At 49.0% G+C, this 25,806-nt stretch overlaps 9 protein-coding genes across 9 annotated transcripts; 7 read left to right on the forward strand and 2 right to left on the reverse strand.

Annotated features, from left to right (window-relative positions):
• Nucleotides 1-998: 998 nt before the first annotated feature.
• Nucleotides 999-3,424, forward strand: BC939DRAFT_475731 (uncharacterized protein; the record flags this gene model as incomplete). The annotated part of the gene is made up of 2 exons (XM_051558527.1): nt 999-1,037; nt 1,127-3,424. 2 exons carry the CDS (start codon nt 999-1,001, stop codon nt 3,422-3,424), a joined length of 2,337 nt encoding a protein of 778 aa, XP_051413804.1.
• A 293-nt stretch (nt 3,425-3,717) lies between these two features.
• BC939DRAFT_112135 (uncharacterized protein) lies at nt 3,718-4,307 on the reverse strand. Its single transcript, XM_051549927.1, has one exon. It carries the CDS (start codon nt 4,284-4,286, stop codon nt 3,969-3,971), a length of 318 nt encoding a protein of 105 aa, XP_051413805.1. The 5' UTR covers nt 4,287-4,307; the 3' UTR covers nt 3,718-3,968.
• Nucleotides 4,308-4,904: 597 nt separating this feature from the next.
• Nucleotides 4,905-7,769, forward strand: BC939DRAFT_112236 (nucleolar complex-associated protein-domain-containing protein). Its single transcript, XM_051549928.1, has 4 exons — nt 4,905-5,533; nt 5,634-6,568; nt 6,661-7,351; nt 7,459-7,769. Exons 1-4 carry the CDS (start codon nt 5,051-5,053, stop codon nt 7,555-7,557), a joined length of 2,208 nt encoding a protein of 735 aa, XP_051413806.1. The 5' UTR covers nt 4,905-5,050; the 3' UTR covers nt 7,558-7,769.
• On the forward strand, nt 7,650-9,735 carry BC939DRAFT_446671 (uncharacterized protein). The gene has a single exon (XM_051554996.1). The coding sequence runs from the start codon at nt 7,748-7,750 to the stop codon at nt 9,239-9,241; it is 1,494 nt and encodes a 497-aa protein (XP_051413807.1). The 5' UTR covers nt 7,650-7,747; the 3' UTR covers nt 9,242-9,735.
• A 653-nt stretch (nt 9,736-10,388) lies between these two features.
• Nucleotides 10,389-11,780, forward strand: BC939DRAFT_501714 (carbonic anhydrase; the record flags this gene model as incomplete). Its single annotated transcript, XM_051560198.1, has 2 exons — nt 10,389-11,052; nt 11,248-11,780. 2 exons carry the CDS (start codon nt 10,389-10,391, stop codon nt 11,778-11,780), a joined length of 1,197 nt encoding a protein of 398 aa, XP_051413808.1.
• A 493-nt stretch (nt 11,781-12,273) lies between these two features.
• BC939DRAFT_446674 (uncharacterized protein) lies at nt 12,274-13,133 on the forward strand. Its single transcript, XM_051554997.1, has one exon. It carries the CDS (start codon nt 12,308-12,310, stop codon nt 13,055-13,057), a length of 750 nt encoding a protein of 249 aa, XP_051413809.1. The 5' UTR covers nt 12,274-12,307; the 3' UTR covers nt 13,058-13,133.
• A 105-nt stretch (nt 13,134-13,238) lies between these two features.
• BC939DRAFT_475735 (uncharacterized protein) lies at nt 13,239-18,659 on the forward strand (the record flags this gene model as incomplete). The annotated part of the gene is made up of 4 exons (XM_051558528.1): nt 13,239-13,368; nt 13,487-17,413; nt 17,520-17,591; nt 17,644-18,659. 4 exons carry the CDS (start codon nt 13,239-13,241, stop codon nt 18,657-18,659), a joined length of 5,145 nt encoding a protein of 1,714 aa, XP_051413810.1.
• Nucleotides 18,660-19,471: 812 nt separating this feature from the next.
• On the reverse strand, nt 19,472-21,976 carry BC939DRAFT_501716 (uncharacterized protein; the record flags this gene model as incomplete). Its single annotated transcript, XM_051560199.1, has 2 exons — nt 19,472-19,752; nt 19,867-21,976. 2 exons carry the CDS (start codon nt 21,974-21,976, stop codon nt 19,472-19,474), a joined length of 2,391 nt encoding a protein of 796 aa, XP_051413811.1.
• Nucleotides 21,977-22,214: 238 nt separating this feature from the next.
• BC939DRAFT_446682 (uncharacterized protein) lies at nt 22,215-25,115 on the forward strand. The gene is made up of 3 exons (XM_051554998.1): nt 22,215-22,236; nt 22,959-23,037; nt 24,972-25,115. The coding sequence occupies exons 1-3, from the start codon at nt 22,222-22,224 to the stop codon at nt 25,109-25,111; spliced, it is 234 nt and encodes a 77-aa protein (XP_051413812.1). The 5' UTR covers nt 22,215-22,221; the 3' UTR covers nt 25,112-25,115.
• Nucleotides 25,116-25,806: the final 691 nt, after the last annotated feature.

Consider the following 25,806-nt stretch of genomic DNA (forward strand, 5'->3'; position numbering starts at 1 on the left):
GGACATGGACATGGACATGCCGATGGTGAATAAATAAATTGCTCTCAAACTAAAGACACCATCATGCATTAGCAGGACAAAAATGACGCTCGTGCAGCAGCAGCAGCAGCAGATGCAGTAGCAGCAGTGGCAGCACAGGGGGGCATACTCATAATCGACTCCTGCAGACCTGTTGGTATAGCTATCTCCGATGGGCTGCTGTAGAAAAGGAGGAAAGGAGAGAAGGGGGTCACTAAGAGATGGCGCTACAGTTTGATATGTTTTCCGCAGCCCTAGGCTTCCATGGCTGACTCAGTTGTCTCTCTTCAATATAGATCTGGTCCGCACTGATGGGGAATCGACAACGGCCCCGGTCATTCTGGAGCCCTGAAAACCTGTATTCATGGATCTTGACCTACCCATGTCTGCTCTGGGGGTTTGTTGTGCGGATATTCCCCTGGAAGATCACCCGCTCCCGCGGACGGTCGGGACAGAGTCGGTCTGCTCAATCTCGTCATCGCAGGAAGACCCCATCCACTCCAGCGCCACAACTCTCAGCGGATTCTTATCGATCCTCTTCAAACACAAGGGGAAACACCAGCTCATTACATGGATACTCAAGAAAGGCCGGCGCTTCGAGCGCTGTAGACACGGATGCTTTTTCAGCAGGATCTGGATCAGAATCTAAAGCGAGGTCTAAGACAAAGTCGCGGAAATCAAAAGGGACAACAGAAGACACGCTGCAGCGGGACTGTCCTCTTTCAAGAGCAACATCGAATCCCGTCTCGCGTAGCCAAATGCCAGCTAGTAATGCTGCCATCTCAGCAAAATCCAACTTATTCTCTGAGAGGGACTCGCATATAGGACCAAAGACGACGGCAGACGGATCAGCAAACCGGAATGACAGCACCTCGCTCATATCTGGAGCAGCACACAATGCCGTATATGAGACTGCGGATGACGATGGCGATTTCATTTCGACGGACCGGAGGCGTCGGCGGAGGGCTAAAGGTCCAAAGATGAACTCTGCAGCCAACTCGTCCGAGTCGCTAGTCAAGGTAGAGGAAGAGTGCTTAAACAATTTTTTATCATAACGATCATAGAACTGCATAGCTAATGGATTTTGTTTGTGTTATGACAACTGTAGCCCACAGTACCTCCAAACCGGGACCAGGAGCTCACTTCTTCCAACTCGAATCCACCCAACGAACCAACTATTACATCGCCGTCCAGAGTTGAAGCCACAAAAGCCTCACCATCTGGAGCTATGTCTGATGATCATTATCTAGATATCGCTACTACACAGAAAAAGACCTCTTTCAAGGAACAAGCTCATTCTCAGCCCTCTGTCAGTACTTCTGAAAAAGCGCATATGCCAACAAGGGCAAATATTGCTGCAACTAGGGACAAGAATAAGGAGCAGGATAAAGACAAGATCAAACATAGTGACAAAGATAAAGAGAAAGAGAAGGACGTGGACATGGACATGGACATGGACATAGACAAGAAGAGGATCAAGGATACAATCAAAAACAATGAAACGTTATTGCCGTCTCTGCCGGACAATGCGTTTGTGCATCCGATACACGCTCTCAACTCGACTAGCCCCATAGTGCGTTTGAAGCCATCTCACAAGCGTTCTCAGTCTGCACAGCTTCCCCTTACATCTCCCTGGAGCATACTTCAGTCGTCGGTACCTGCGACGAGGAGCCATCCCTCATCATCACTCAGCCAGATGACACTCTCGACCAGCCATACCAACTCTTTAGTCTCATCCGAAAGCTCATCATCCATGGAACCCTCCATTCTTTTAAATAACAGCAACTCCAACTCAAAGAACGACGATACACGTGGCCAGTCTTCCATTTGGTATTCGCCTTTTCAATCTGGTCTAGATATTTCAATCGAAAGTGACCAGGAGCAAGGAAAGCATGGATCAAGATCGTTCTCGAAGCCCGGTATCCAAACTGACCTTGCCAGAAATCAAAAGAAGCTTAGCCTTGGACCAATACTACCGCCATCCTCATTCTTTGAGTCATCCCCAAGGACGCCAAGGATCATGCCTTTCAATCAGCATCTTAGCAATAGGACATTGGGTGTCGATGACTGGTCGGCACGGACGAGATCATCGTCAATAGCGGCTCCAATGACACCTCTGCTGGAGTCCGAATGCCAAGCTCCAGCGGATTATTTTGGTGGCAGTCATAGCGTCAGCAGTAGCAGAAGAGGATCTACGGAGAACAACTTGACAGAGTCGCTGTTGTCAGGGAGAGCGAGGATGTTTGCGGCGTCTGATTCGACTATTGTTTATCCACGTCAAACCAGTCTACATCCTTCGAACTCACCTCAAGGCACTAATGGATCAGACACATCGTTTTCCTCGCCACTCTACAGCTCGTCCTCCTTGGCACCACCAGCCTCAGCATTGTTCACTTCCGCCAGTTCACCGTTGCTAGGGCATACGACTCAGGAGCCGCTCGCACTGACGACGAGTATGTTACAGGATCCAACAGTGGAGACGATTCCAACGTTTGTGAATCCATGGGAATCAAGCTACCCTATTCGGTCGAACCACACCGTTTCAGAAAAATTCCTACCCTTTGGATCTTCCTCGTCCCTGAACGTCACCGATAACAGTTTCGATAGAGATCAGGATCAAGATCGTCAGAGTAGTCTTCTCAGACTCATGAATGGAGACAGCAGAGTTGGTGAAATTGACCAAATGGACGGTGGATCTGGCAAGCAGGAGCGTGACGACGAAGCCGAGGCCATCCGAAGGGGATTTCTCTTTCCAAGCCTTGCTCACTATACACATGCTTCAATGCACTCTGTGGATCTGCCCAGCTTTCGTCCGTTTCCCTCGGTGGAAATGTCTCTGGCTGCTGCTGCGAACCAACCACCACCGCTCACGGAGGACCTCAAATACGACTTTGTTGACTTGTCGATGCAGGATTTCGTCCGCGGACAAACACCGGTTCCGGAGATCAGTCAAGGCTCCACGTGGACGGAAGGAAGCGAGAAGAAACCCAGGGAGCGACATCGCCATGGACGGAATCGATCCGGCCATCACAAGTCTGCCTCGCTCAGCTCGTTCTTTCCGCCCATGCCACCAGTCCCTGGTGTGCTGAGCAGTACCAGCCCAGGTATCCAGGCCGACACTGTTGGATCTTTGGATCCATTAAATCAACTCGCGAACAACCAGAGCGGCGAGAGTCATCATCATGGAAGTCAAGGCCATGTTCATGGACGTAGCCATTCCAAGCAAGGTCGCACTCAGGGCTCCACCTCTGGCAGGGATGGAGAGGGAGCACCATCTACATCTGGCAGACGTCGTGCTGGTACCGTACAGGACGGTCATCATAGAAGCGCCAGCAAACACCATCACCACCAGCATGTCGATTTTAGCAAATCAAAGAGGACGCCCAAAAAGGAGCAAAGCGTTTGATTAAAGACAATAACTGCGTTATTTATTGCGGTCTGTCATAAAATACAATAAGGTCGTGGGAGTGGAGTGATGCCCCTGTAGAAGAAAAGGATGGCACGATACGGGGCTGGTTCGTTCATTTTCCGAATCCTCGTGCTCTTAATCTAAGTTGATGTTGGTGTGTTGAAATCAGGCAATGATGTCCGCTTATAGCCTTCCTTGCTCCTTTAGCTGCTTCTTCTCTTCTTCGCTTAATGACCAGAACTCATTCGCTTTCCGACGGTAGTACCTCCGGATCTATTTACAAACAACAAAAAGAGATAACACCAGTGTCAGAGCAATCGAGCTAGTTGTGTTTGGGACCTTTATCCTCCATCGACTGGCCCCAAGCTCCATGCCTGAAATAGGTTAACGTACCGGCGAAAAGACTGTCTCTTTTTCCCCAAAGTCTGCATAGAGTGCAAAATATCCACCCAGTCCTAAATTGTTTGAAGTAGCCCATTGAACGATACGCTATAGGTGTTATTATCTCAATTCACTTCAGGACAACTAAACCCCTTTGGTCTTAAATCTTCCAAAGAAGCGCAAGTATCCATAATGTTAAGCGCTGTTTTACCAAAGGCGAAGATGATAGTGGCGATGTGCAGTTTGCGAAGTTCAGGGCGAATGGCGAGCGATTCCGGGGCGAGGTTCCTGCGCTTGTACTTTTCCTCGAGAAAGCGCCGTCGCTCTTCTGAGATAGGCTGGTATTCGTTTCTGGGACTCTGGTTCGGGTTATCCATGGAGAAGCCGTCTGACTTGATGAAGTGCGATGGGACCGAATAGTCGTTGCTCGGCATTGCCTTGAACCCCCGAGGGTGTGGAGTGGGGCAAGGCAGTCCATTTACGGTCACAATTGACAAACAATAAACACTTTTTTTTTTCTTTGGTGCTGGTAGTTGAACAACGCTTACATCTTCAGAACTGAGAGCTACACACCCCTTTTCTCACCAGTGACCGTAACCGCATCAGCTTCACCTTCTACAACTTCCCTCCGCCGCACTCATCTCCCCATTCTTCTATACAGTATGGCTCAGAAGAAGAGCAGCAAGGGCGGCAAGCCTAGTAAACCCGCAGCTGCAAAAACGGGTGCTCCTCAAAAGAAAAAGGTACGCTTCGCTTTTTTCTTTTTTTTTTCTCGCTACCCTTTGGTCAATCAGATACCATTTATCTCTTCTAACATTCGCTCACTGACTTTCAATGCTAGCCAACTGGAGGCAAGAAAGAAAAGACAGAGAAGCAGATCAAGGTCCCTAAGATTGTTGTCCCCAACTTTGAGGTCTCAGAGGATGTGGAGATTGATGAGGAAGATATCGAGTTCTTCAAGGAGAATAGCCAGCTTTCCAGCTTCTTGAACAAGATGGATGCCGTCAAACTGGCGAAGTATGTGCGCCCATAGATTTACTCCTCGCGAAAAGAATGTCTGCTATGCGGTTGGCTTTCTTACTGACCCGGTTTGAACCGTTGTCCTAATTATCTTCAAATAGGAACGAAATTCTCAAGGCCAAGAAAAAGACGACAGTGGGAGCATTAAAGAAGGGACCTATTGATCAGACAGCGGACGATGTGGATTCGGAATCAGAATCATTGGACTCTGCCGACAGCGACATGGACATGGACATGGGCATCGATATGGACGATAGCGACGAACTTATGTCGGACGAAGAGCTAGAGATGGCGGAGGGCCACTATGAGAGCGTAGGCGATGACGACAGCGACGAAGATGAGGAGCAAAGGATAGAGGATTCAGATGAAGAGCAGGATTACGAGCAGACACTTCGCAGGCCCGAGGGTTGGTCAGAGAAGGGTAGCACACGGTTGCCCATTAAGTTGGCAGACGGTCGCATTAAGGAGGTTAAGGATGACCGTGTACGACCCAGTGAGCTGAAGAAGATGGAAGAAGAGGAAGATAATGATGAGGTTGTAGACAGCGATTTTGCAGAGGAAGAGTTGGAAGAGGCAGGAGAAGAGGAGCAGGAGATTGAGGATGTGCAGCCTGAGAAGAAACTGTCCAAGAAGGTGCTGTTGGCTCAAAAGAAGGAGGAGATGGCGACAATGGCTCAGGCTATTATCGCAGAACCTGAAGCCAACGTAAGAACCTTTTTTATGTATCACTATGATGATTATACGACCATGAAAATCACAGCGGTTAACCAATTTTTGCTCGTATTATTCATTCTTTGAAAAATAGGTTGGTCAGCTGAGGAAGCTGAGGGCTATGGCTCAGGATCCCAGCGACGTGATCAAAAAGTTGGCGATGTTGACACAACTGGCAGTTTACAAGGATATCTTGCCCGGATACAGAATTCGACCCCTCACAGAGAAGGAGCAGAGCGTTACTGTATCCAAAGAGGTGGCCAAGCTGCGCGATTATGAACAATCACTTCTTCAAAACTACCAGAACTATCTGCAGAGTCTCGAGAAGGTGCTAGCACAGGATCGGCCAGGAAAGGAGGAAGAAGAGGCGGAATTGGGATCAAAATCAGCAGCGGTATCTTTGACTGCACCAGCTCCAACTGTTGGATCGTTGGCAGAGGGCGAAGCTACCAAGAGGGCCAAGGCAGATTTGGCGACGGTTGCGATTCACTGCATGTGCAACCTCTTGACGAGTGTTACGCACTTCAACTTCCGACTGAATCTGATGACAGCCTTGATCGCCAGGATGAGCCGTCGTCATTGGAGCGAGCTCTCGGAGACGTGCAGCAAGGCATTGAAGGAAGTATTCACAGAAGACGAGTCAGGAGAGGCGTCTTTGGATGCTATCAAGCTGATTACAAAAATGATCAAGTCCAAATCGTATCTGATCCATCCCAATGTGATCAATGTGTTCTTAACACTGAGACTCAAGGAGGAGCTACCGACACGACAGGGTGGCGATGAGGGTGCAAACCCCAAAAAAAGGAAAAAGAAGGAGAAAATCCATATCAGCAAAAAGAATCGCAAGCTGCTTAAAACCAAGAAGGAGGTTGAGGTCGAGATGAAGGAGGCAGAGGCAGTCGTCGATAAGGAAGAAAAGATGCGGATGCAGACCGAGACTCTGAAGCTCGTCTTTGTTACGTACTTCCGTATCCTTAAGCACGCCCCAGGATCAACTCTTTTGCCAGCGGTACTGGAGGGTCTTGCCAAGTACGTACCCACATTGCTATGGATCAACTGGAGCACAGCAGAGACTTATCCACAATGTGATACTAACCCGGTCGTCATTGCGCGCTCCATAGGTTCGCTCATTTGATCAACGTTGACTTTTTCACGGACTTGCTCGAGGTTCTGAAGAAGATCATGGTCGGTGGCACCGATGCACATAATTTTGATCCCTACACTCCCGCCAACCGCCGCACACAGCTCCTATGCATCGTCACGGCTTTCCATCTGCTGCAAGGGCAAGGAGAGGCTTTGAATATCGATCTGAAGGCGTTCTATGTTCAATTTTATACCACTCTACTGACCGTGGCAATGAATTCCGACATCGAAGGCGATATTTTCGAGGCCGCAGAGTCATCCGCCAAGGAAAAGGAGAAACAGAAGCAGGCAGCCAAGGCTCAGTGGAAGGGCAAGAGCAGCAAGAAGGCAATTGAGGACGAAGCGCTGGTGGTTCTGGACACTGACCGGGAGCTGATTCTGAAGGGATTCGAGCTGCTGTTCTTCTCGACTAAGGGCAAAATACCTGTGATCCGATCTGCGTCGTTCCTAAAGCGGATTGCGATCGCGTCGCTGCATTTCCCGAACAAGTCGATGAAAGACTTTTTGACGATCATGAAGAAGTTGATCCAGAAGCAGCCGCAGTTGGACCAATTGCTCACAGGATCAGACGAGGACCGGGCAGGTAACGGTGTGTACTTACCAGCACTGAATGATCCAGAGCTGTGCAACCCAATGGCAGCCAGTCTATGGGAGTTTGAGCTTATGAAGGTAACACAGAGGACCGCGAAATGGATGTAACTACGCGATGCAAGAGCTTCAAAGACTACGAAGACTAACAGCTGTACGTTTTTTTTTTTTTTTTGCCACTGTAATAGTCCCACTTTGATCCCAAGGTGCGGCAGATGGCTCGCGAGCTGGCAGTCTTTACACCAAGCGCAGGACAGCGCACACACGATCGCACCATCAACAAGTAGAGCTTTATTCCATATTCATAAACCTGCATTTATTATAGTAACTCATAAATTTTTTTTCCGGAAACTATCAATTGCCAACTAGACCAATCAAATGCTGTTATTGTTCACTGGCACAAAAACTGTTCTCCACTTCTTTTTTGTCAAGTCCACTCCATCACACGAGCACACACCTCTCAAACTCATCCGGACGATGGCTTCACAGTATCCCCGATCGGCATCATCAGACGACCCAGACGACGCGCCTTACTTCAACGTACAGAACAAGAAGCACAAGCTGGAAGACCAGGAAGACCAGGAACAGGACCTGAAACCAGAACTGAAACAACAGGTACAGGAAAGAAAGCAGGAACAAAGCATGAGCTGTGACAATGAGGAGCAGGACAATGAGCCCTCATCCCAGTTCCAGAACGATGGATCCCTATCATCAGACAGCAAGACGACCAAGAAAATAGGCGAGAGGCCGAATGCAGCCTCGCCTGCGCTGCGAAAGGAACAGAATAGAGCTGCACAACGAGCCTTCAGGGACCGAAAGGAACGCCACCTTCAGCAGCTGGAGAACATGATTAGGGACCTCAAGGAACAGCAATTCCATATCACTGCTCACTTTCAGCGCGAGGTTAAGCAGCTCAAGATCCACCTCGATACCACTGTGACGGAGAACCATTACCTGCGTGAGGTTATCTTTGCATTTGAAACGACGCTCAGCAGAGGCGGATATGTGGCGGTCCTTCAAGATGTCAAGCAGGAGCTCTACCGACGTCAACAAGAAAAGCAGATACAGAAGCAACGCGGCTCACAGGAATCGTCATGCAGCCACAATTCACACTTTCCACAAGTCCCGCAGGCACAAGGTCATACAGAATCGTTCGTAGAACCAATACCAGCACTATGTCCCAAGGGTCCACCACACCCATTAACGTTGTCGCTATCCAAGGCAGACCCTTCGCACGAGATGGGGAAATACACAGTCAACAGGGAGATTCTCTACAAACCCCCACCCCTGTTTGTCACTGTCGCTTCTGAGGATGGTCAAGTGGTGGCTGTCAAGTCCCCACTCGAGCCGGTGTCGGTCTTGCGGCCATCATATGCATCTCCAGGAACGTATCTTCCAAAGCATACGGATTACACAAAACATCCGACCGTATTTGATGAACTACAGTCGTCCCTGTTTCCTCCAGGAACACTTCAATCGCTTGTACGGAGCAGCATGGCAACACCGCAGGAGGTCGTGAACGACAGTACGATGCTAGATCAATGGCACCAACAAGCAAGGGATGAGCCTATCGGATCTCGACTGCGGGCGTTTGTATCATCACTGGGTCTGAACGGAAATCACCGTCTACAAAAAGAGTTCGACATCTTGGTCTCATCGCCTCCGGCTGTGGATCCGAACATCTCACCAGAGATCTACGAGCTGCCACACGATGCGCGGATTGATTTGGTGCCGTGTCCGAAGCTGCGCGCACAGATGATTCTGCATCAAAACAAGTACGACATGGATGAGTTATTTCAGCTGTTGGCAAAGGGGGCGATCTGTCATGGACATGCTTTGGATGTGAGCAGTTGGGAGTTGCCAGACGAGTTTTTTGACAAATTTGGATTTTTGATGGGACTGGATATGGAACGGATCAGGCGTAAGGTCTGGCCACGCAAGCCTCCACAGGAGAATGAGATGACAGAGTAGTATTGGCATAAGGCTTATAATAACAATAACAACACTATACCGCATGATATGGTCATGGCGAAATGGATGTTGCGTGATGTATTTGAAGCATTGGGGATGGTACTGAGAAAACCAGGAACAGGCACATTGCCATGGCCTAGCTCTGGCATGCGAGTAGAGTATGAAAAAGGAATGAGGACGTGGGGCTAGCGTGGGCGAAAGATCGGAGTATGAAAGTTACTTTCTCACGATCCCTCTGGCTGGACGGAAATTTCTTTTCTTTACTTGGACAAACGGCAGAGCAGCTCCACTGCCTTGGAGGGTAACACACGAGCGCAACAATGGATCAAGTGGCGAGCAAGAAATCAAGCTGTACCTATTCGGCCAGATGACTACCAGGATGATGACGGTTCTTATTATCAACATCATTATTGCCACCAGACATCAGGACGGAGCCTTGGGACATAGTGGGGCATAAGGGCCGAATAACGTAACCGTGGGTAAAAGCATAGGGGCAATTTTTCCGTTGGAGATCCACAAACATGTATAAAAAACCCCTTTCTTCTTCCCCCCAAAAGGCCCCATCCCTTTTCGTTTCTGCTCTCCGCTCTCCGCTCTCGCTACTCCCATTCTCCCACTCTCTCGCTCTCTCACTCTCCCACTCTCTCATCCTTTTACTGTTTTCCAGGTTCTCCTTAGAAACGTCACCCATTTTCTAATTGAACGTTCAATTGATGCTGCAGAAAGAGTCATTCTTAGTCTTCCTTCCGGGTCCTTTCCGCCGTTTTCTACTTTACAACAACAACAACACCAGCAAGCGAAAACCACCACCGCTGTCTTCACCACGTCTCACCACGCCTCACCACTCTTCCATTACATTCCAACCCTTCTGCTCCACCTCCCATTACTCCATCTGATCAACAGAAACCTAGTTTTCTAAAAACGCGAGATTATGATCCTGCCTCTCGGTCGAATTGCTACTTGTCCTCCGGTGGCGCACACAAGACAGCTCGCCAAGTATCTCAAATCCGGACAATCAATATCTGATCCCTTTTTCTCTGTTTTGTTTTTTCCGACTCGCAACTTTTCACACTCTGCTCGACTCCACCTCCCTCGTTCCTCACCCACCTCTCCTTTCCAACCAGTTCTTATTCATACGCGCTCCAAAATGATCGGGCCAAACCCTTCTGCCCCTACTTCCTCCTCTGCCTCAGCTGAGGCTATCTCCACACCATCCAGCCAGGGTCGGCCCAAGATTTCGGCCCATACAGATTCTGGCAGTGTCTTCAGCCCGTCCTCCCCTATTCAGATAAAATCCCATCCGTTCCTCCGTAAACTCCAAACCGGCAGTAACACTAATGCCACTGCTGGATCCTCGGCCTTCTCCACTAGTTCTTCTACTGGCTTCCCCAGTGATTCCTCGAGCAATGGCCGCAAGAGTGTCGACGAGGCCATTACAGCCGTAGCCTCAAAGAGCATTGCTGGCAGCGTCGCCAGTAGCCCCACCACTGCTGCTGCCACTGCGACAGATGCGCTCTTCAGCCGACGTCTCAATCAGAGCGAGGACAAGACATTCGACGAGAACAATGGGGTCGAGCGTGCAACCCATGCTCATGATGCTTGTTGCGCCAAACATGCACAAGGCAGTGCGTTTGACGATACTCTTTTCCTTGGTCAACCTATCCACCTCCCGCCGATATCGGCCGAGGCCCATCGCTTCTCGGAGCAGCTGCTGGGCCAGAACAAAGCCTGGGCACAAAAGACGGAGATGGAGCGCCCTGGCTTTTTTGCCAAGCTGGAAAAGCAGCAGAAACCCCAAGTTCTCTGGATCGGTAGGTGATTCGCTTCGTATTGTGTCCTTCCTCAACAAAAAATTTTGTGATAAGCAAGCACCTCATTTGCCTAAAATATCTACAGATAACCCTCTGCAATGTACCCAATTGTGCTATCAGATTTATCCCATCACTTTTTCAATCTACTCATATCTCACACCATCTCTTTCTCCTCCCCCTCCATTTTTCCAATAGGATGTTCTGATTCGCGCGTGCCCGCCAATCAAATCGTCAACCTGGACCCCGGCGAGATTTTCGTCCATCGTAACATCGCCAACGTCGTGACTCACACGGACTTGAACTTGCTCTCCGTGCTGGAGTACGCGGTCGATGTGCTCAAGGTGCGCCATGTCATCGTCTGTGGTCACTACGGCTGCGGAGGTGTCGCTGCCTCGTTGACCCAGAAGCAGTTCGGTATCATCGACAACTGGCTGCGAAACATCAAGGATCTGTACACCATCCATCGCAAGAAGTTCGAGGCCCTCCCTCATGGCGGCAAGGAGCAGCAAGACTTATTGACCGAGTTGAACGTGATCCAGAGCGCACTCAATGTGTCGCACACATCGATCATCCAGAAGGCTTGGAGCCGTGGCGAGGAGGTGAGCATCCATGGGTGGTGCTACCGTCTGAGCGATGGAATGATCCGCAACCTGGGTCTTTGCATTGAGGGACCTGGCAATGTTGAGGACGTGTACCATGTGCAGGACATCCCCAAAAGCGACAAATGAGCATGCCTACCGTGAGAAGAAGATGATGCGGATGAAGCTGATGAAACCATACGTGTGAAAGAAAAAAGATGAATGTCGAGCGCACACCACTTTAGAATAAAATCAATGTATACTCGTTGCCATTGTCAACAAACGTGGGATTATTGGTATCTTGGATCGATTTTTCATGAATGATAAAGAAAGATATTCCTCACTCGTAATGCAGTTTTAACCTTGCATTGTGGACCCTGCATTGTTCCACTTGCCTTTGTGGTTGTAATGCATCCAGGAACAACTCAGGAGACGCGACATAGCAGCAAGTTCTCTCCGAGATGAGCCCACGCTTCTATCATCACAAGTAGCGCGAGATGGATGGCACACGCTTGCCACGCATAGTTCACTGTCTTGTTTCCTGGCGAGACCATTCTCACTATGCTCACTTTCCTTGGTAGATTGGTCTTCTTTACAAGATCTCGCAGACACTTCTCTTTTCCACCTTCTCCTCAATTGTCCGCTACCAACAATCGAACCAGAAAAGTGAGCTCAAGATGCTGCATTTTTATTTCGCATGGCATCGTACATCGACATGGATGTATATGTGGATCACAGCATGCGTTCTCGTACACCCAGCCTGTAGCGCACCGGCCTCGCCTCACTCCCTAGTCGCTACTTCGCCCTCCCTCAGTCCTGTCAAGGCCACTACGCATGCTTTAGTAAAAGGATCTGCTGCCGCCAAGACACAAGCTGTAAGCACAACCAACTATCCAACCGTGCCTCGACCAAAGACATATCCGACCATTAGAAAACACAAATCAAAAGACAAAGAAACCAACAGGGACAATAGCGGCAACAGTGTTACGACAGCAAGTGTTGCCTCAATCGTAAAGAGCCACGGCACTGAAAATAGTACTGCACAAGACCAAGGGATGCTGAAGGAACCGCCTGCGGACCTAAAGACTGTCGTAATCGCGATTGCTGCTTGCATCGGTGGTCTTATCTGCTGTTTCTGCTGCCTTCAGGGTGCATCCAAGGCTTTGGGGTGTGTCTCCCTTCGACGGCTGACCCAGAGAAAGAATGCGGTTGCGGACCGGGTTGTCTTCCAGCCAGTGCTTGTGGCCGGCAAAACTATTAGCAAACCCAGACCAATATCTGCACCCCTGGATCGTGGACTTTGTGGTCAAGCTGTATTGCAACAAGACGAACACAGCAATGGCGAAGGCGATGGCGCAGCATATCACATCGACAATCGAATGTGTCCCACCCTTGCCACCAAAGCGACCTATAGACCATGGGCATAGTCTTTGGCCACCACGCATATCACCAAGAGGCGATCCACGTAGCTGTTAAGAGCTATAAAAATAAACAGTATCTCTAAAAAAAAACTTATTTTGTTGTTACTCTGTTTTGTTTTCCATTAGTTCCTAAGCATTCCTTCCACATTCATCGCGGTCCTCTGCACATCCGAATCACCTGTGGACCATGAGTGAGTCGATACCAGTCCCGCCTGACGAGGGAGATGTGAATAACGACGCTATCAGAGAAAGTTTCCTCAGGATCGAGGAACAGCGCCATAAGCGGTTTACCCAGGACCTGGTCACCTTGGTGAAAGGTATGGACCATTGTTTCGTACACAGCTATTTAGATTGCCGTAATTAGTATCCGTTTGTCGTCAAACAGAATATTGAATCTTTAACCATTGCTCCTGCCACTTCCTTCCTTCTATGTAGACTATGGATCAACAATCCGGCAGGATGAAAACATTTTGATCTCCGAGTACATCACCTCCAAGCTGTCGAATGAGACCCTAGTCAGGAAGGTCGCCGAACTCGAACAGGTAAACAGCGTCTTAAGGGCCAAACTGGACAGACCCAGTGGTAGCCCATCAAATCCAGAAGGATCTGGCTCTGCGGAGGGCTCGTCCGCTGCCATCTATGATCTGGAGCAGGAACTCAAGATGGTGACTGCAGATCACGTCCGCGCTCTGGACGATTCAGAAAAGCTTCGCAAGACCTGCCAGGAATTGGAACTGCGGCTCCGGGCTTCTGAGACGATAATCTCAAGATTTCAGGAGGCGGAGAAGCAATGGATAGCTTCAGAAGACCAGCTACGTGAACAAATCATTCAGAGTAATCAGGGGATCAACGAGCTCAAATGGCGTGCCAACAACCTTCAGAAAATATCCAATGCCAAAATCGTAGAGGCAACTCAATTGCAATCAAAGCTCCAGGGAAAGACGGAGGCCGAGATTGCATTGAAGGCGGAACTGAATACGATTAAGGATGAACATCAGGCTACCTTAAACTTCATCAGCGAGCACTATTCGGCCCTAGCCTCAGCTGTTGCTCAAAAGTCGGGTGTCATGCGTACTCCTAGTAGCGCGCCTAGTTCATTGATACCTACAACAACATCACCAGCGCAGGCGGGAATGACAGTAACACCATCTACGGAACGGGCGCACCCAATTCTCACTATACCCACATTACCCTCCCGCGCTATCCAGTCAGCACTCACCCCGCCCATACACTCGCCAACCGACAGTGCTCACGCGGCCACCCCACCACCGTCAGCCTTCCAAACATCCGGATCTCCGTTTTTTCAAGCCCAGAACCAGATTCAAAGCCTCCCACCGATCTCGTTCTCGGCCTTGGTGACGCGATTGGAACGGGAACAAAGCGAGTTATGGACTAAGCAGCGGGATTATGTGCAGTGGTTCATCCGCCAGCCCTTTTCGCCGGACAAGATGGCTGAGCAACTCAAGGAGCTGGAACGGAAGCAGCTGCAAACGCTGCAGCTGTTGCATTTGCATCATCAACAGCAGGTTCAACAGGCGCAGTTGCAAGCCCTTCAGATCTCTGGCCACCCTCCAGGAACACCGCAGTATCAGCAATTGCAGGATGTATATTCCAGGCTACTTCAGTCATTGCAGCAAAACCAGGCTGGCCTACAGGTTCAACATCAGAGGGACCACCAAAAGATATACCAGGAAGTACATCATCTTGTACAACTCCAGCGACAACAGCAGGAACCACCACTACAACAGCAGCAGCAGCAGCAGCAGCAACCACAACATAAACAACTGCAACAGCAATTGCAACAGCAACAACAACAACAACAACAACAACAACAACTGCAGCAGCAACAACAGCAACAGCAAGTACTACAACAGCAACAGCAAGTACTGCAACAGCAAGTACTACAACAGCAAGTACTACGACAGCAACAGCAACAGCAACAGCAGCAACAGCAACAACATCAACACCAACAATACCATCAATACCAACAACTACTACAACTACAGCAGCAGCAGCAGCTTCAACAGAGTCACCTACAATTAATGTCACCAGCGACAGTGCCGGGACAACACCAGGCGAGCAGTCAAAACTTACAAGCAGAGATGCAGAGGAGCTTACTCGCAAAGATGCAATTGTCGCAATTACCTCAGCAACAGTCCAAACAGCAGCAACAAGTCTTACAATTGCAACAATCGCAGCAATATCAGCCCCCACAACTTCAGCTCCCGCAACAGCAGGCAGCACAACAGCAACAGCAGCATCAACAATGGCAACAACGACCACAAGAGCAGCCTCAGCAACAACAGCAATCAACGCTACAGCAACAACTGCCGCAACCACCATCAGCTCAACTGCAGACACCATCTCAGCAACAATCGCCAATGCAAATGGTCTACAGTCTTATCAATAACCACGTAAATGCCAAGGCATTCAATGACCAATGGCGGAAAGTATCTGAGGAATGGAATGCAACAAGGGCGCAGCTCGAAGTATTGAAAGCAGCCAACATACCTGACAACTTGCGCGCTGCAAAGGAATTTCCCTTGGAGCGGCTTGCGGAGCAGCAGCTTAACACCATGAGCAACCTTCGAACACAGATATCGGCATTGGCAGTACATCTACAACAGCAGGCCGCAGTCAGTACTTCCGGAGCCCCTCCCACAAGTCAACACATAGCCATCCAGAATATGGATCATCAGCCCGCCTTGTCCACTCAGAGAGCATCAGCGGCACCTCCAGTCTCTCATTCAAGCACAGCAGGGGATACAGTGCCGTCTGTCGCTGTACCCGTTCCTGTCAGTGCACCTCCCCACGTGCCTTTGTCTGAATCTATGATGTGGAACGGAACAGGATCGTCAAGTCCACGTACTATAACGGGCGCATTAGGATCTCAGACAGAATCAGCCACGCGGTCAGAAGTCATCATACTGGATCGTTCGCCTGAAGAGCTGGTCAAGGAACCAATTGGCGCGTCATCTGAGCAGGAAACTTCTACAGATTCTCAGCCAACCTCAAGCGAGGGCGATTCGCCAGTGACAGTCAAATCGAAGAGCTCTTTGACAGGGGGGCATGAGAGTCTGCAACAGAGCAAGGCTGAAGCCAAAGAGTCTGAAAAGGATACAAGTCATCTATCGGCTGTTACCACAGAACAACACAAGTCGACGGAGGAATCAGAGCAGATGGAGATTAACGCGCCAAGGACTGAAACGTTGGCGACAGTGGCACCCGATCGCTCCCTAACTCCACCGCGAGACCGTATTGATGCAACGCTGAGTCTTTTAACTGCAGCGCAGGAGGCAATCGAGCCACTACCACAGGCTTCGATTGCGCCTCAGGGATTTTCAGCAGCACCATTGGCGATATCAGATACCTCCCAAAAGGCACCACCAGAGCCGTCTCCAGATATAGCGACAAACGTCCCTGCTGCAAAGGGGTCCGATTTCTCAGCGGAAAACTTCAGGAGGAAGATCCAGATATTGACGAGAGAAGCGAACGTACTGAGCCTCACCAAAGGATCCACTTCAATACTTGAGAAATCCCTTGCTTTGGAAAAGAAGCCTCACCATGGCAGCGACAAAGCAGATGTTCAGGAACCGGCGCCGGTAATCAAAGCAGCAGACCCGCATGTCCAATCTGGAACAGCTGCCAAGGACACTGATAACCCTTCGCCTGGAACTCTTTCCGCAAACAAGCGGCGCTTGATCATCGACTGGGAGGACGATGACGATATGGGAGGCGATTGGTTTGACCTCACCAGTCTCGAGGACAGGCATTCCAGTGACCATGACAGCAAACGAGAGTTAAAAAGAATGAACTCTGACGATCTTCTTATGGAGGAGGTGGTTGCTACAGGGTCAGCAAAGTTCAATACGCAAAAATCTGGCCATGGTCGATGGCTGGTGTCCCAGGCGCGTTTGCATTCTCAACCCGCTATCAAGAAGCGGAAAGAGAACGATGTGGAGAGCAAGAGTGATGATGTTGCGCCTTTGTGTCCGCCGGCGACCCCAGTGAATCGACCAGCGCCCTCTGTGGCTGTATCGTCACCTTCTCTCGCCCTACCGCCGACGTCTCTATCTTCATCTACAACAACTAAGGGGAGTGAAGGCACAAAGACCACACCAAACGCAGGATTGGAACCTGCTTTGTCATCGTCAAAGAGGGACGGTAGAGCTCCTTTGAAGAATACGACAGCAGCATCTATAGGAGGCGCAGATCAAGGAGCAGCGCAAAAATCGTCATTAGTCAATTCGGCCAGCGCGTCTGGCTATGTGCCATCTACAACCAACCTGCTGTTTGATCAGACGGCGCTGCCTTCTTTTAGAAAGCGGACTGTCGTATCAACTGAGCAGTCGGAACTCTCTGGTGGGTTGAGCGGGATGCGGAGCAAATTGGCTAGGTATTTGAAAGTGTTGGAATTGAGTGCGAACTAACAACATCATTTGGGATTTATTTTTGAATATTTCTATAGCGACTGAGAATGTCTCTAATACATCGATTAAAGAGGCAAACAGTGTGGTCGTTAATGAGTCCAACGAGGCTGGTAAGTGGAAAGAATGCAGATCAAACTCGTAATGAACTTTTTGACAAACAAGAGTCCATAGATCGTCAATACCCATATTACTATTTCCAAAACAACCCTATTGCAATCGCGGAAGTCCCCAGCATTTCAACAGTCGCTCGCCCATTTGGACAATATCCTGATCCAAGGCTGCCTAGTGCTCGACCCACGGACCCTCGTCTGGCGAGGGTACAGAAGAAGACTTCACCGGTTCCCTCCATGGCGGCCACTACCGTCACTACCGCCGCCGCTCTCACGACTACGGCCGCAGGTTTGAGTCCTATGACCGTAAAAGGTACTGAGGAGCCCTTGTCTGTCAACACGGCCGCGCCAGAATCGGTGGTTCACCTTACGGGACAGCAATCCACACTGTCAGGCGAACAGACACATCGAGCGGACTCTGGATTGGATTCTGGTCCGAATTCTGCATTTATGAGGTCTCGCTCAAAGTTTTTCTTCCCTCATGTGAATACGAATACGAATACGAATGCGAAGGCTAGCCCGCCCACAGCGAAGACGACGATGCTGACTTTTGGAAATGATTCTACAAAGGATCTCGCAGCCGCAGCCACTAATACGGATAGAGCGAGTCAAGCACAGGGATCGAAAGCACTTCGATACTCGTTGCCGAAGAAACCAATCTCTGCTGGGAACACGAGTGAACCGAAGCTATCGGCGTTGGGAAATGCAGGTGTGGGTCATAGACTATCTGGAGATCAGGGGCAGACTGGAAATAACCATCATGGTCAGCAGCGGAAACTTACGCAACAGGATCAACATCAACATCAACAGCAACAGCAGCAGCAGAACATACAGCAACAGAAACGGTTCTGGCAGCAGAGCCAGGCTTCTCAGCAACAGAAGCAACAGTATCAAGAGAGTCCTCTCCAGCAGCGTCCTCTGCATCAACAGCAGCAAGGGCACGGACAAAAGCAGCGACAGAGTCCGCAACAGCAGGACCAAGAACAGAAGCAACAACAGCAACAACAACAAAAGCAACGGCAGCAGCAGCATAACACAATCCTTCATAAGGAAAGGTACTATCGCTGAAATGCGTCAGCGGAGGCTCTCACTGGGGAAGAAAAGACCTTCTGCTACACTTGAAAGGACGGCTCCGGCGGATAATGCCCAAGCAATGCAGCAAGGAGAATATGATTGCTTCACCCATCAAACAAACACGACGCGACTGAAATGTTATGATAGCCTGCAGATAATATGTACAGTAAATACCTTGTATTTTATGCCTGTATTTCGTTCTTCGATGATGGTTCAGATATGAGTCTTTATTTCCCGCACACATTGTATTACATTGTATAAACATTAGGCCTGACGCTTTTTTATTTTTTTTTTAGTATCGTGTAACATCATAATGACAAAGGAAAGTGGCATTAAGGTGCAATAGAGAAGTACAGGCGTGCAAGTGTAGACTAAGAAAGCAAGACGTAAAAAAAAGCAAAGTAGTGTAAAGTATGGTTTACAGGATTGTATAAGGTTGTTGTGAAAGAAGAACATGAACCATAAGAAAATGCGGATCGAAATATTTGCAAAGGGGATTGATAGTACATGTAGAATACATGACGAGAATTATCGAACAAAGAGTGTTATGGCTCATAAAAAAAAATTATAATAATGTGTACAAAGCTGCAAAAGTACAAAGGGGATGTTTGGATGAAAAAAATATAAGAAAAAAAGAAAGCAATGCCAGCAAAGATTTGGTCGGCAGTGTGTTGTTTGCTGTCTGCTGTTTGCTGTTTGCTGTTTGCTGCTTGCTGCTTGTTGTATGCTGCTTAGTGCTTGGCGCCGTTCTGACCCTTGCACGACTAATTCTAAACGATCCCTTTGCTGTTCATCTGTCTGTCCTTTCAGATATCGCGCTCAGAGATGCCTTCCAGCCATCCCACCTTGGCAAAGACCTCCCATAGCCGACTGGTCTTATTGACGTCAATGCGACACAATTTCTGAGCGTCCGATTTCCTGAACTGTTTTCCGTCAGGCTTGGCGTAGTATGCGCGTGAGGTGAGGATCAAGGTCCGCTTGCAACTAAGATACTGTGCTGGCGAAAGTCGAAGTGTCGATGCAATGTACGTCTCATATGGGTGCAACAGTTCGTATCCAGGCTTTCCAACGACCGAAAGAGGCTGACCTATACAGTACATATACGTTGCAAGTTCTTTGGTTAGTCACTTGCAACAAGAACAACATCAATATATCGGATTCAACTTGATATGACATGGTATGACATGATATGACAACTTACCCCTCCAGTAGACAGTGGGTCGTGGGATCCTATCCAGGACTGAAGTCGGGCCAACATCGGGGTCGAGCTCAACCAACTCCTCAGGTTCCTGAACAGTGCGCTCACCACCATGTCTGAATCCATTGGGAGAGACATGATCGGGATCCTGGACCTTCTTGGTACGCTTTCGTTTTCTCATGATATTGCCGTCCTCGTCGAGCAGACCAAGCTCCGCAGCTCGCTTCTTAGACATGCGCCTGTACTTGGGTTGGTCGTTTCCATCCAGTGCTGACATACTACTCATCTTGCGCTTGCCTCCAGTTGCCGCACTATCCTCGGAACCATAACTCGAACTGCTGCTGCTGCTGTGGAACTGATAGTATCCACTGGAGTCGTCGTCCGTCAACAAATGTTGGATCGACATCGAGAACGGTCGAGCAGAGGTCGAAGATCTAGCCTTGGCTGCAGCAGACTGAATGCCAAGACTGCGTACAATTTCTTGGCTGGTATCCATCTCTTCCTTGGCATCCTCGTGTCGCAGCACTCGATAGGTTGCGGTCGACAATAGCGACTGCGAATGTCTTCTGCCACAGCCTGTGCTTGAAGCCCTCGCTTTTCCTTTGGAGCCCGAGTACGTGTCAAAGTGCGCATGGTTGGGCACTGGGCCAGGAACACTGTCCTCAGGATGACTGGATGTGGAATGTCGTCGCTCATCGTACCGTCCACCTTGTGGCCTCAGAAGCAGAGGGTTCTGTCGGTAGATGTTATAATAGTCCATGTTCATGTACGCACTCGAGTCCGTGTCCGTCGTTGATGTCATCATGAGCTCCTGGCCAGCTCGCTCCGGTGATCGGATGGGTATCTTGGGATGGTGATGCTTCGAAGACCATGCTTGGTTGGACAGGGGCGGTGACACTGCTCGGCTGTCTGTGGCCGGATTGAAGAGACCATAGGAAGCTCTACTGGAACCAGAAAAGGCGTTGCTGGATGCCGAAAGCGAGTTCGCTAATTGCACAGGACCCAGATTTGTTCTTGAGGATGGCAGTAAGAGATGTGTGCCTGGATGCGAACTTGAATGCGACCTGCCATTGTACTGAGGTGGAGGGCTTGCTCGAAATAGCGGAGGTAGCGTCTTTGATTCGCTCATAGGATCTACTTCCGAAGTTGGCGGTGATGACAAATCAGGCTGACGCTGCCTTTGCTGGGTGCGCTGCGGCTGCTGATTGTGGTGAAGGCGCTGTCGCTCGTGACTGAGCTGACCAGAGCGATCATCACGGGTATGTTTCTGGTAGCCAACGGCATGGAAGTCGCATGGCACATGGAACTCGGGCGAGACAGACGGCATCGAAGGGGCAGGACTTGGGAATGGAATAGGAGATACTGTATTCACCTCACACTCCCGACGAGGTGCCACATATGCTCCTCCTGACGCAGTAGTTGGAGCAGGGGCAGAGGCGGGAACGGGTATCGACTGCGGACAGCTGCTCCCTGGAGCCAGATCATGCTGTCGTGATGAAGAATGGGCTGAATGCTGCGCGAACTTGTTAGATAAGAGGTAGCTATTGACTCGTGGGTCGGATAGTACAAGTCGAACGGGTAGCCTAGCGTTGGGCAGCGGGACTCGGGCCGACCCTGCTGCACTTGAGGAAGACAGTAAAGATGACTCGGCCTTGACGGATGCGAACATGGTTGCGCTGGGGCCATATCCTGGACGGGATGAGCCCTGCGATCGGTGCTGGTGTTCCTTAGAATGCATTGGGGGTGAATGAGGAGGCTGTGGTAGTGTCTGGTTGTAGTGAATGAGTGCGTGCCCGAGCATCATATTGGCTGTGGCAGAGGTATTATCGGCAGGGATGCGCTTGGAGGAACTTGAAGAAAAGGTGGAGGCGGATAAGGGTGAGGCTGCGTAGCTATTGTTAGCGGAGGAGCGTCGTCGGTGGACGTTGCTGTTGCTACTAGCGCTGGTGTTGGTATTGGTGTGAAGAAGAAAAGAAGGAACAGCTGGTGCCTGTAGAAGAGTTGAAGGTGGCTGTGGGGGTGACTGCGGTGACTGGGGATGTGGGCGCGAGCGTGCGATAGAGTTCGAGTGAGAATTGGATTCGACAGAAGAATTGGTTGGGTCAGTGGTCATGTCGATTTTGCCGAACCAACGACAGGATGACGATGGTACTCTCTCAATGGAGAGGACTGTGTTGGGGTGGAGCAGTGCTATGGATGACGAAGCTGGATTACTAGGATCCTTGGGGAGCTGCTGTTCTTGTGTAAGGGTGTGAATTTGGATTGTGAAAGAATAGGAAAATGAAAAAAAGGATCGAATTGTGTTTGCTGCGGCGAGAGCGACGGTGTGGATGGATGAGTCCTTCTTGGTTGCTGCTGATGCTGCTGCTGCTGCTGTAGTGGGTGGAGTGGAATAAAGAGCGCCAGGGTGAGATTAATGGGAGGGAAGATGTATGAGAAAGGGCGGGGAAAAATAAAAAGAGAGGCAAAAAGGAAACAGACAAAAAGAAGGGGGGGAGGGTGAGTATATATACACGCTTGGGTCATATGTCAAGAAGTGGGTATGCCATCCCCTCCTACCTCACACATATTTCAATTGAATGCCAGATAAAAAAGACAAAAACACCAAAAGAGATCCCTCGGAAAAAAAGAGGGGAACAAAAAAATAAGAAAGGAAGGAAGGAAGAACAATTGTGCGTTTGTCATACAGCCATGGAACAATGAGGGTGCTGTAGTGGTGTAAGAAAAAAGAGAAGAGAAAAAAAATAAAATAAAATAAATAAAAAAAAATGCCGATCGCAGCCATCCCGATTAAGTTCATCGGATGTGTTGTGCTGCTGCTGCTTATGAAAGAGAAAAACAGTAGGGGCCTTGGAATGCTGCAGAATAATTACATTCACACAGCAACACTGCAGTGTTTGTTGTTTTGTGTAGTACACGTCTGTGTCTGTGGCAATGGACATTTGGTGCATCGTCCACCTCTGTCATTGGACTGGTTAACAAAAAAAAAAAAAAATCGATCTCCTCCCTTCTCCCTTTTTTCTTGGCTTGTGCACAAACATCGACTCGCTCATTCAATTGGGTTCAGTAACAGGGATATAATATAAAGTACCTACCTCTTATGGTCGAGTCAAAGCGGTGATGGACTTATTGTCAGGCCAGAGTCTAGTGGATCACAAGATCTGTTTGACTTTTCTATAAATGGAGATTTTTCATACAAGGTTAGGTCTTCGAAGTCTTGGCTGTCAATCGAGTCATCTCCACTAGGCGCTTCCACTGGTGGCCAAGCTCCGTTTAAAAGCATGTGTTCGCGGGAAAAAACAAAAGCGGGTATAAACCACCGGTGCCGCAGCAAAACTGGTCTTTTGCAGAAGAGTGTGCGTGGCAAAGGTAGAATGGAGTGTCGAGTGTCGTTTATGGCCTGACATTCCCCTCGCTTTGTGCTTGATTAAAAACAACATCAACACAGCGTAGAAATGTGTCGACGCCTAAACAGTTGGCATAAGCATGACATGCAGCGCGGTCGCTAGAAATAGAAATCATATCGACCAATTGACCAAGATGAACTACACGCACCGAGCATGCACAGCACAACAATGTCATTTGGTGCATTTATGAGGAGGCAGTAGAGGAGGAGATAGTATGTGGAAAGTGTGATGGGTAGGAAACAATAAAAAAAATCAAGAGAAAGCAGGGATAAGACACGGCTGTGGACAAAAAAGGACCATGGACCATCGTGATTTTTCCGCCGACACCAACTAGCGAACCCTGGAAAGGGACACGTCCCGCCTGTCACTTGTCGCGGCAATTGAAATTTTTTTACAACATGAAGGGGACGCCAAGAAGGTCCTGGAAGGATGTGGAAAAGGAGAGAATGTAATCGCGCCACGGTTACCGGAGATAAATGGAATAGATAAATAGGACATACGGGAAGGGAAGGCAGACAGCGTAGAACAGCGAGCAAAGCGTAGTTCATCTACCAAGTTCCAATTGCTTTTTTTTTTTTCTTCCTTCCCCACGCATTTAGCGAATGTAGGACAAATACGTAAATGAAAGAATGAATAATGAGCGCGGAAGGAGAAAGCGGGAACAAATGAGCCCTCTTTCTCGGCTACATTGGGCGCAATGGTTCAATTGGATGTACCGGAGAACATTACAATGAGAAACGGGAGGGAAGCACTGACCCGAAACAACGTCTCCTTTCATGCGCCTTCTACTATACGCAGCTGGACTTTACAAGACGTCAATCGTGCCCGCATATGTTCACGGACTTCAATGTGAATTAGAGAGAGAGAGTAATCATAAAAATGTATAGGAAACAAAAAAAGTCGAATGCTCGCTAATAGTCGTTGATTAATTGACACATTGTTTTTGATTGAAATGAGAAATGGGAGCACAATATTGTCGAGCGCACGCACACACACGTTCATCGCTCACTCCGTCCTTCCGTTCGTCCGTTTCTGAATCTCGGTGTATTTACGGATTTGGTTTTCGGCGCAGCGTCTTTATTGACGGTTTACCTTTTTAGCAATTGCAATTGAAGAAGAAAGGCATGGGGTTTGTGTACTTGTGATTTTTTGTGAAAGACGGACAACAATGGCGTTGCCGCTGAGAAGTCGATGTGTGTTTGCGTGAGATGAAATATAGTATAGGTATAAATGAGATCAGAGATGAAGACAGTGACGAAGTGTTGTCTTTCAGGGTTGCTCTTTCAGAATGAAAGTGATGTGCGTCAATGGGGCGGACGACATACGCCCATAAAAGGGTATGACAAAAGATGAAAGAACGACCCTGCCAGCGTGCCCTTGCCTCAGTCCGTCGCCCTGTCTGTTCTGTTCATGTCTGCCTTATCCGCGTCTGCTGTGGGATGTGTGTACAGGCCGATTGCAATCGTCCGCTGTCGTTGCTGCTGCAGACAGCAAGTATATAATGAATGCAGAAATATGCCTAGTTCCCAGCAGCGCAGTGCTTCTGTGATAACTGAACAGAATGTTTGGGCCTTGTGCTATGCACTCCCACTCGCCATTTGGTGGCAAAAAATTTGATGAAATGGGATGGACTGTGAGGGGACGTCTTTTGGATGTGTGTCGAGAAAGAGAATTTGGGATAGGAAGGCAAAATGGTCTTACCTTGCCAGTCAAAGACTTGTTATGGAGAGTGGGTAGTTGTGCGAGTGGTGAAGCAGGGAATGAGGAATAAGGGTGCGGTAAGGAGTGAATGCGGCGTATATGATGGGTATATGAACTGTAGGCGTTTGATGAATGAGTAATAGCAGAAGCTGCAAAAGAATTGTCCCAGGAGAGCGCGGCTCTCCCTTTTATACCTTTTTTTCATTTTGGTGGCGGCTATATAACTGAAACTCAATTACCTCAATTGATAATAAACTGCGCTTCACTCGCTCTCTGTCATAAGAAGTTCATCGCCTCCAAAAAAATACAAACAACATGCGCCTTCCTCAAAATAACCCATCGACTGCTCCTAAAGCGACCACTTCATGCCTCCGCGTCGGGGTCGGCTTCCAGAAGCACATATAGACACCCTCATCCTTTCACAATATCAATTTTTTTTATCTTGGATACAGCATCATGGCAGAATCACTGGTATTAAAAATCTATTGTACCATGCATTGTGCATGAGCGTATATGTCATGCCTCTCTCTATATCCCGTCTTTCTCTCTCTCTGTCTCTTTGCTCCTCTGCCTTCCTTCCCGCCCTGCAATCTGTGTGCCTATCCATGGCTTTTCCGTCAATTCTTCGTATTCATTTTTTTACGAGCGTCAACATGCTTAGACAACAAAAATGAACAAAGAAGCCAAGATGTCAACAAATGACGAAATGGCTTAGGGATCAACTCAGACAGCTATTCTTCGACAAGGCATGGGATCTTTCAGGTACAATGGCGATCATTCTAGGTCCGTCGATTACTCGACAAGACCGAGGCTCATGGTTTTTTTTCCTTTTTTC

This window comes from Gamsiella multidivaricata (genome assembly GCF_025024155.1).
Source record: "Gamsiella multidivaricata strain RSA 2152 chromosome Unknown BC939scaffold_21, whole genome shotgun sequence".
Classification (NCBI taxonomy): domain Eukaryota; kingdom Fungi; phylum Mortierellomycota; class Mortierellomycetes; order Mortierellales; family Mortierellaceae; genus Gamsiella; species Gamsiella multidivaricata.

Excerpts from the sequence above, each read along its gene's own strand:
- BC939DRAFT_112236 (XM_051549928.1), top strand. The coding sequence starts at position 5,051 with ATGGACATGGACATGGGCATCGATATGGACGATAGCGACGAACTTATG. Across the intron at positions 5,534-5,633 it reads TCGCAGAACCTGAAGCCAAC|GTTGGTCAGCTGAGGAAGCT; the intron begins GTAAGAACCTTT and ends TTTGAAAAATAG. Across the intron at positions 7,352-7,458 it reads GGGAGTTTGAGCTTATGAAG|TCCCACTTTGATCCCAAGGT; the intron begins GTAACACAGAGG and ends CCACTGTAATAG.
- BC939DRAFT_446671 (XM_051554996.1), top strand. The coding sequence starts at position 7,748 with ATGGCTTCACAGTATCCCCGATCGGCATCATCAGACGACCCAGACGAC.
- BC939DRAFT_446674 (XM_051554997.1), top strand. The coding sequence starts at position 12,308 with ATGCTGCATTTTTATTTCGCATGGCATCGTACATCGACATGGATGTAT.
- BC939DRAFT_112135 (XM_051549927.1), bottom strand. The coding sequence starts at position 4,286 with ATGGACTGCCTTGCCCCACTCCACACCCTCGGGGGTTCAAGGCAATGC.
- BC939DRAFT_446682 (XM_051554998.1), top strand. Across the intron at positions 23,038-24,971 it reads ACAAGATCTGTTTGACTTTT|CTTGCCAGTCAAAGACTTGT; the intron begins CTATAAATGGAG and ends AAATGGTCTTAC.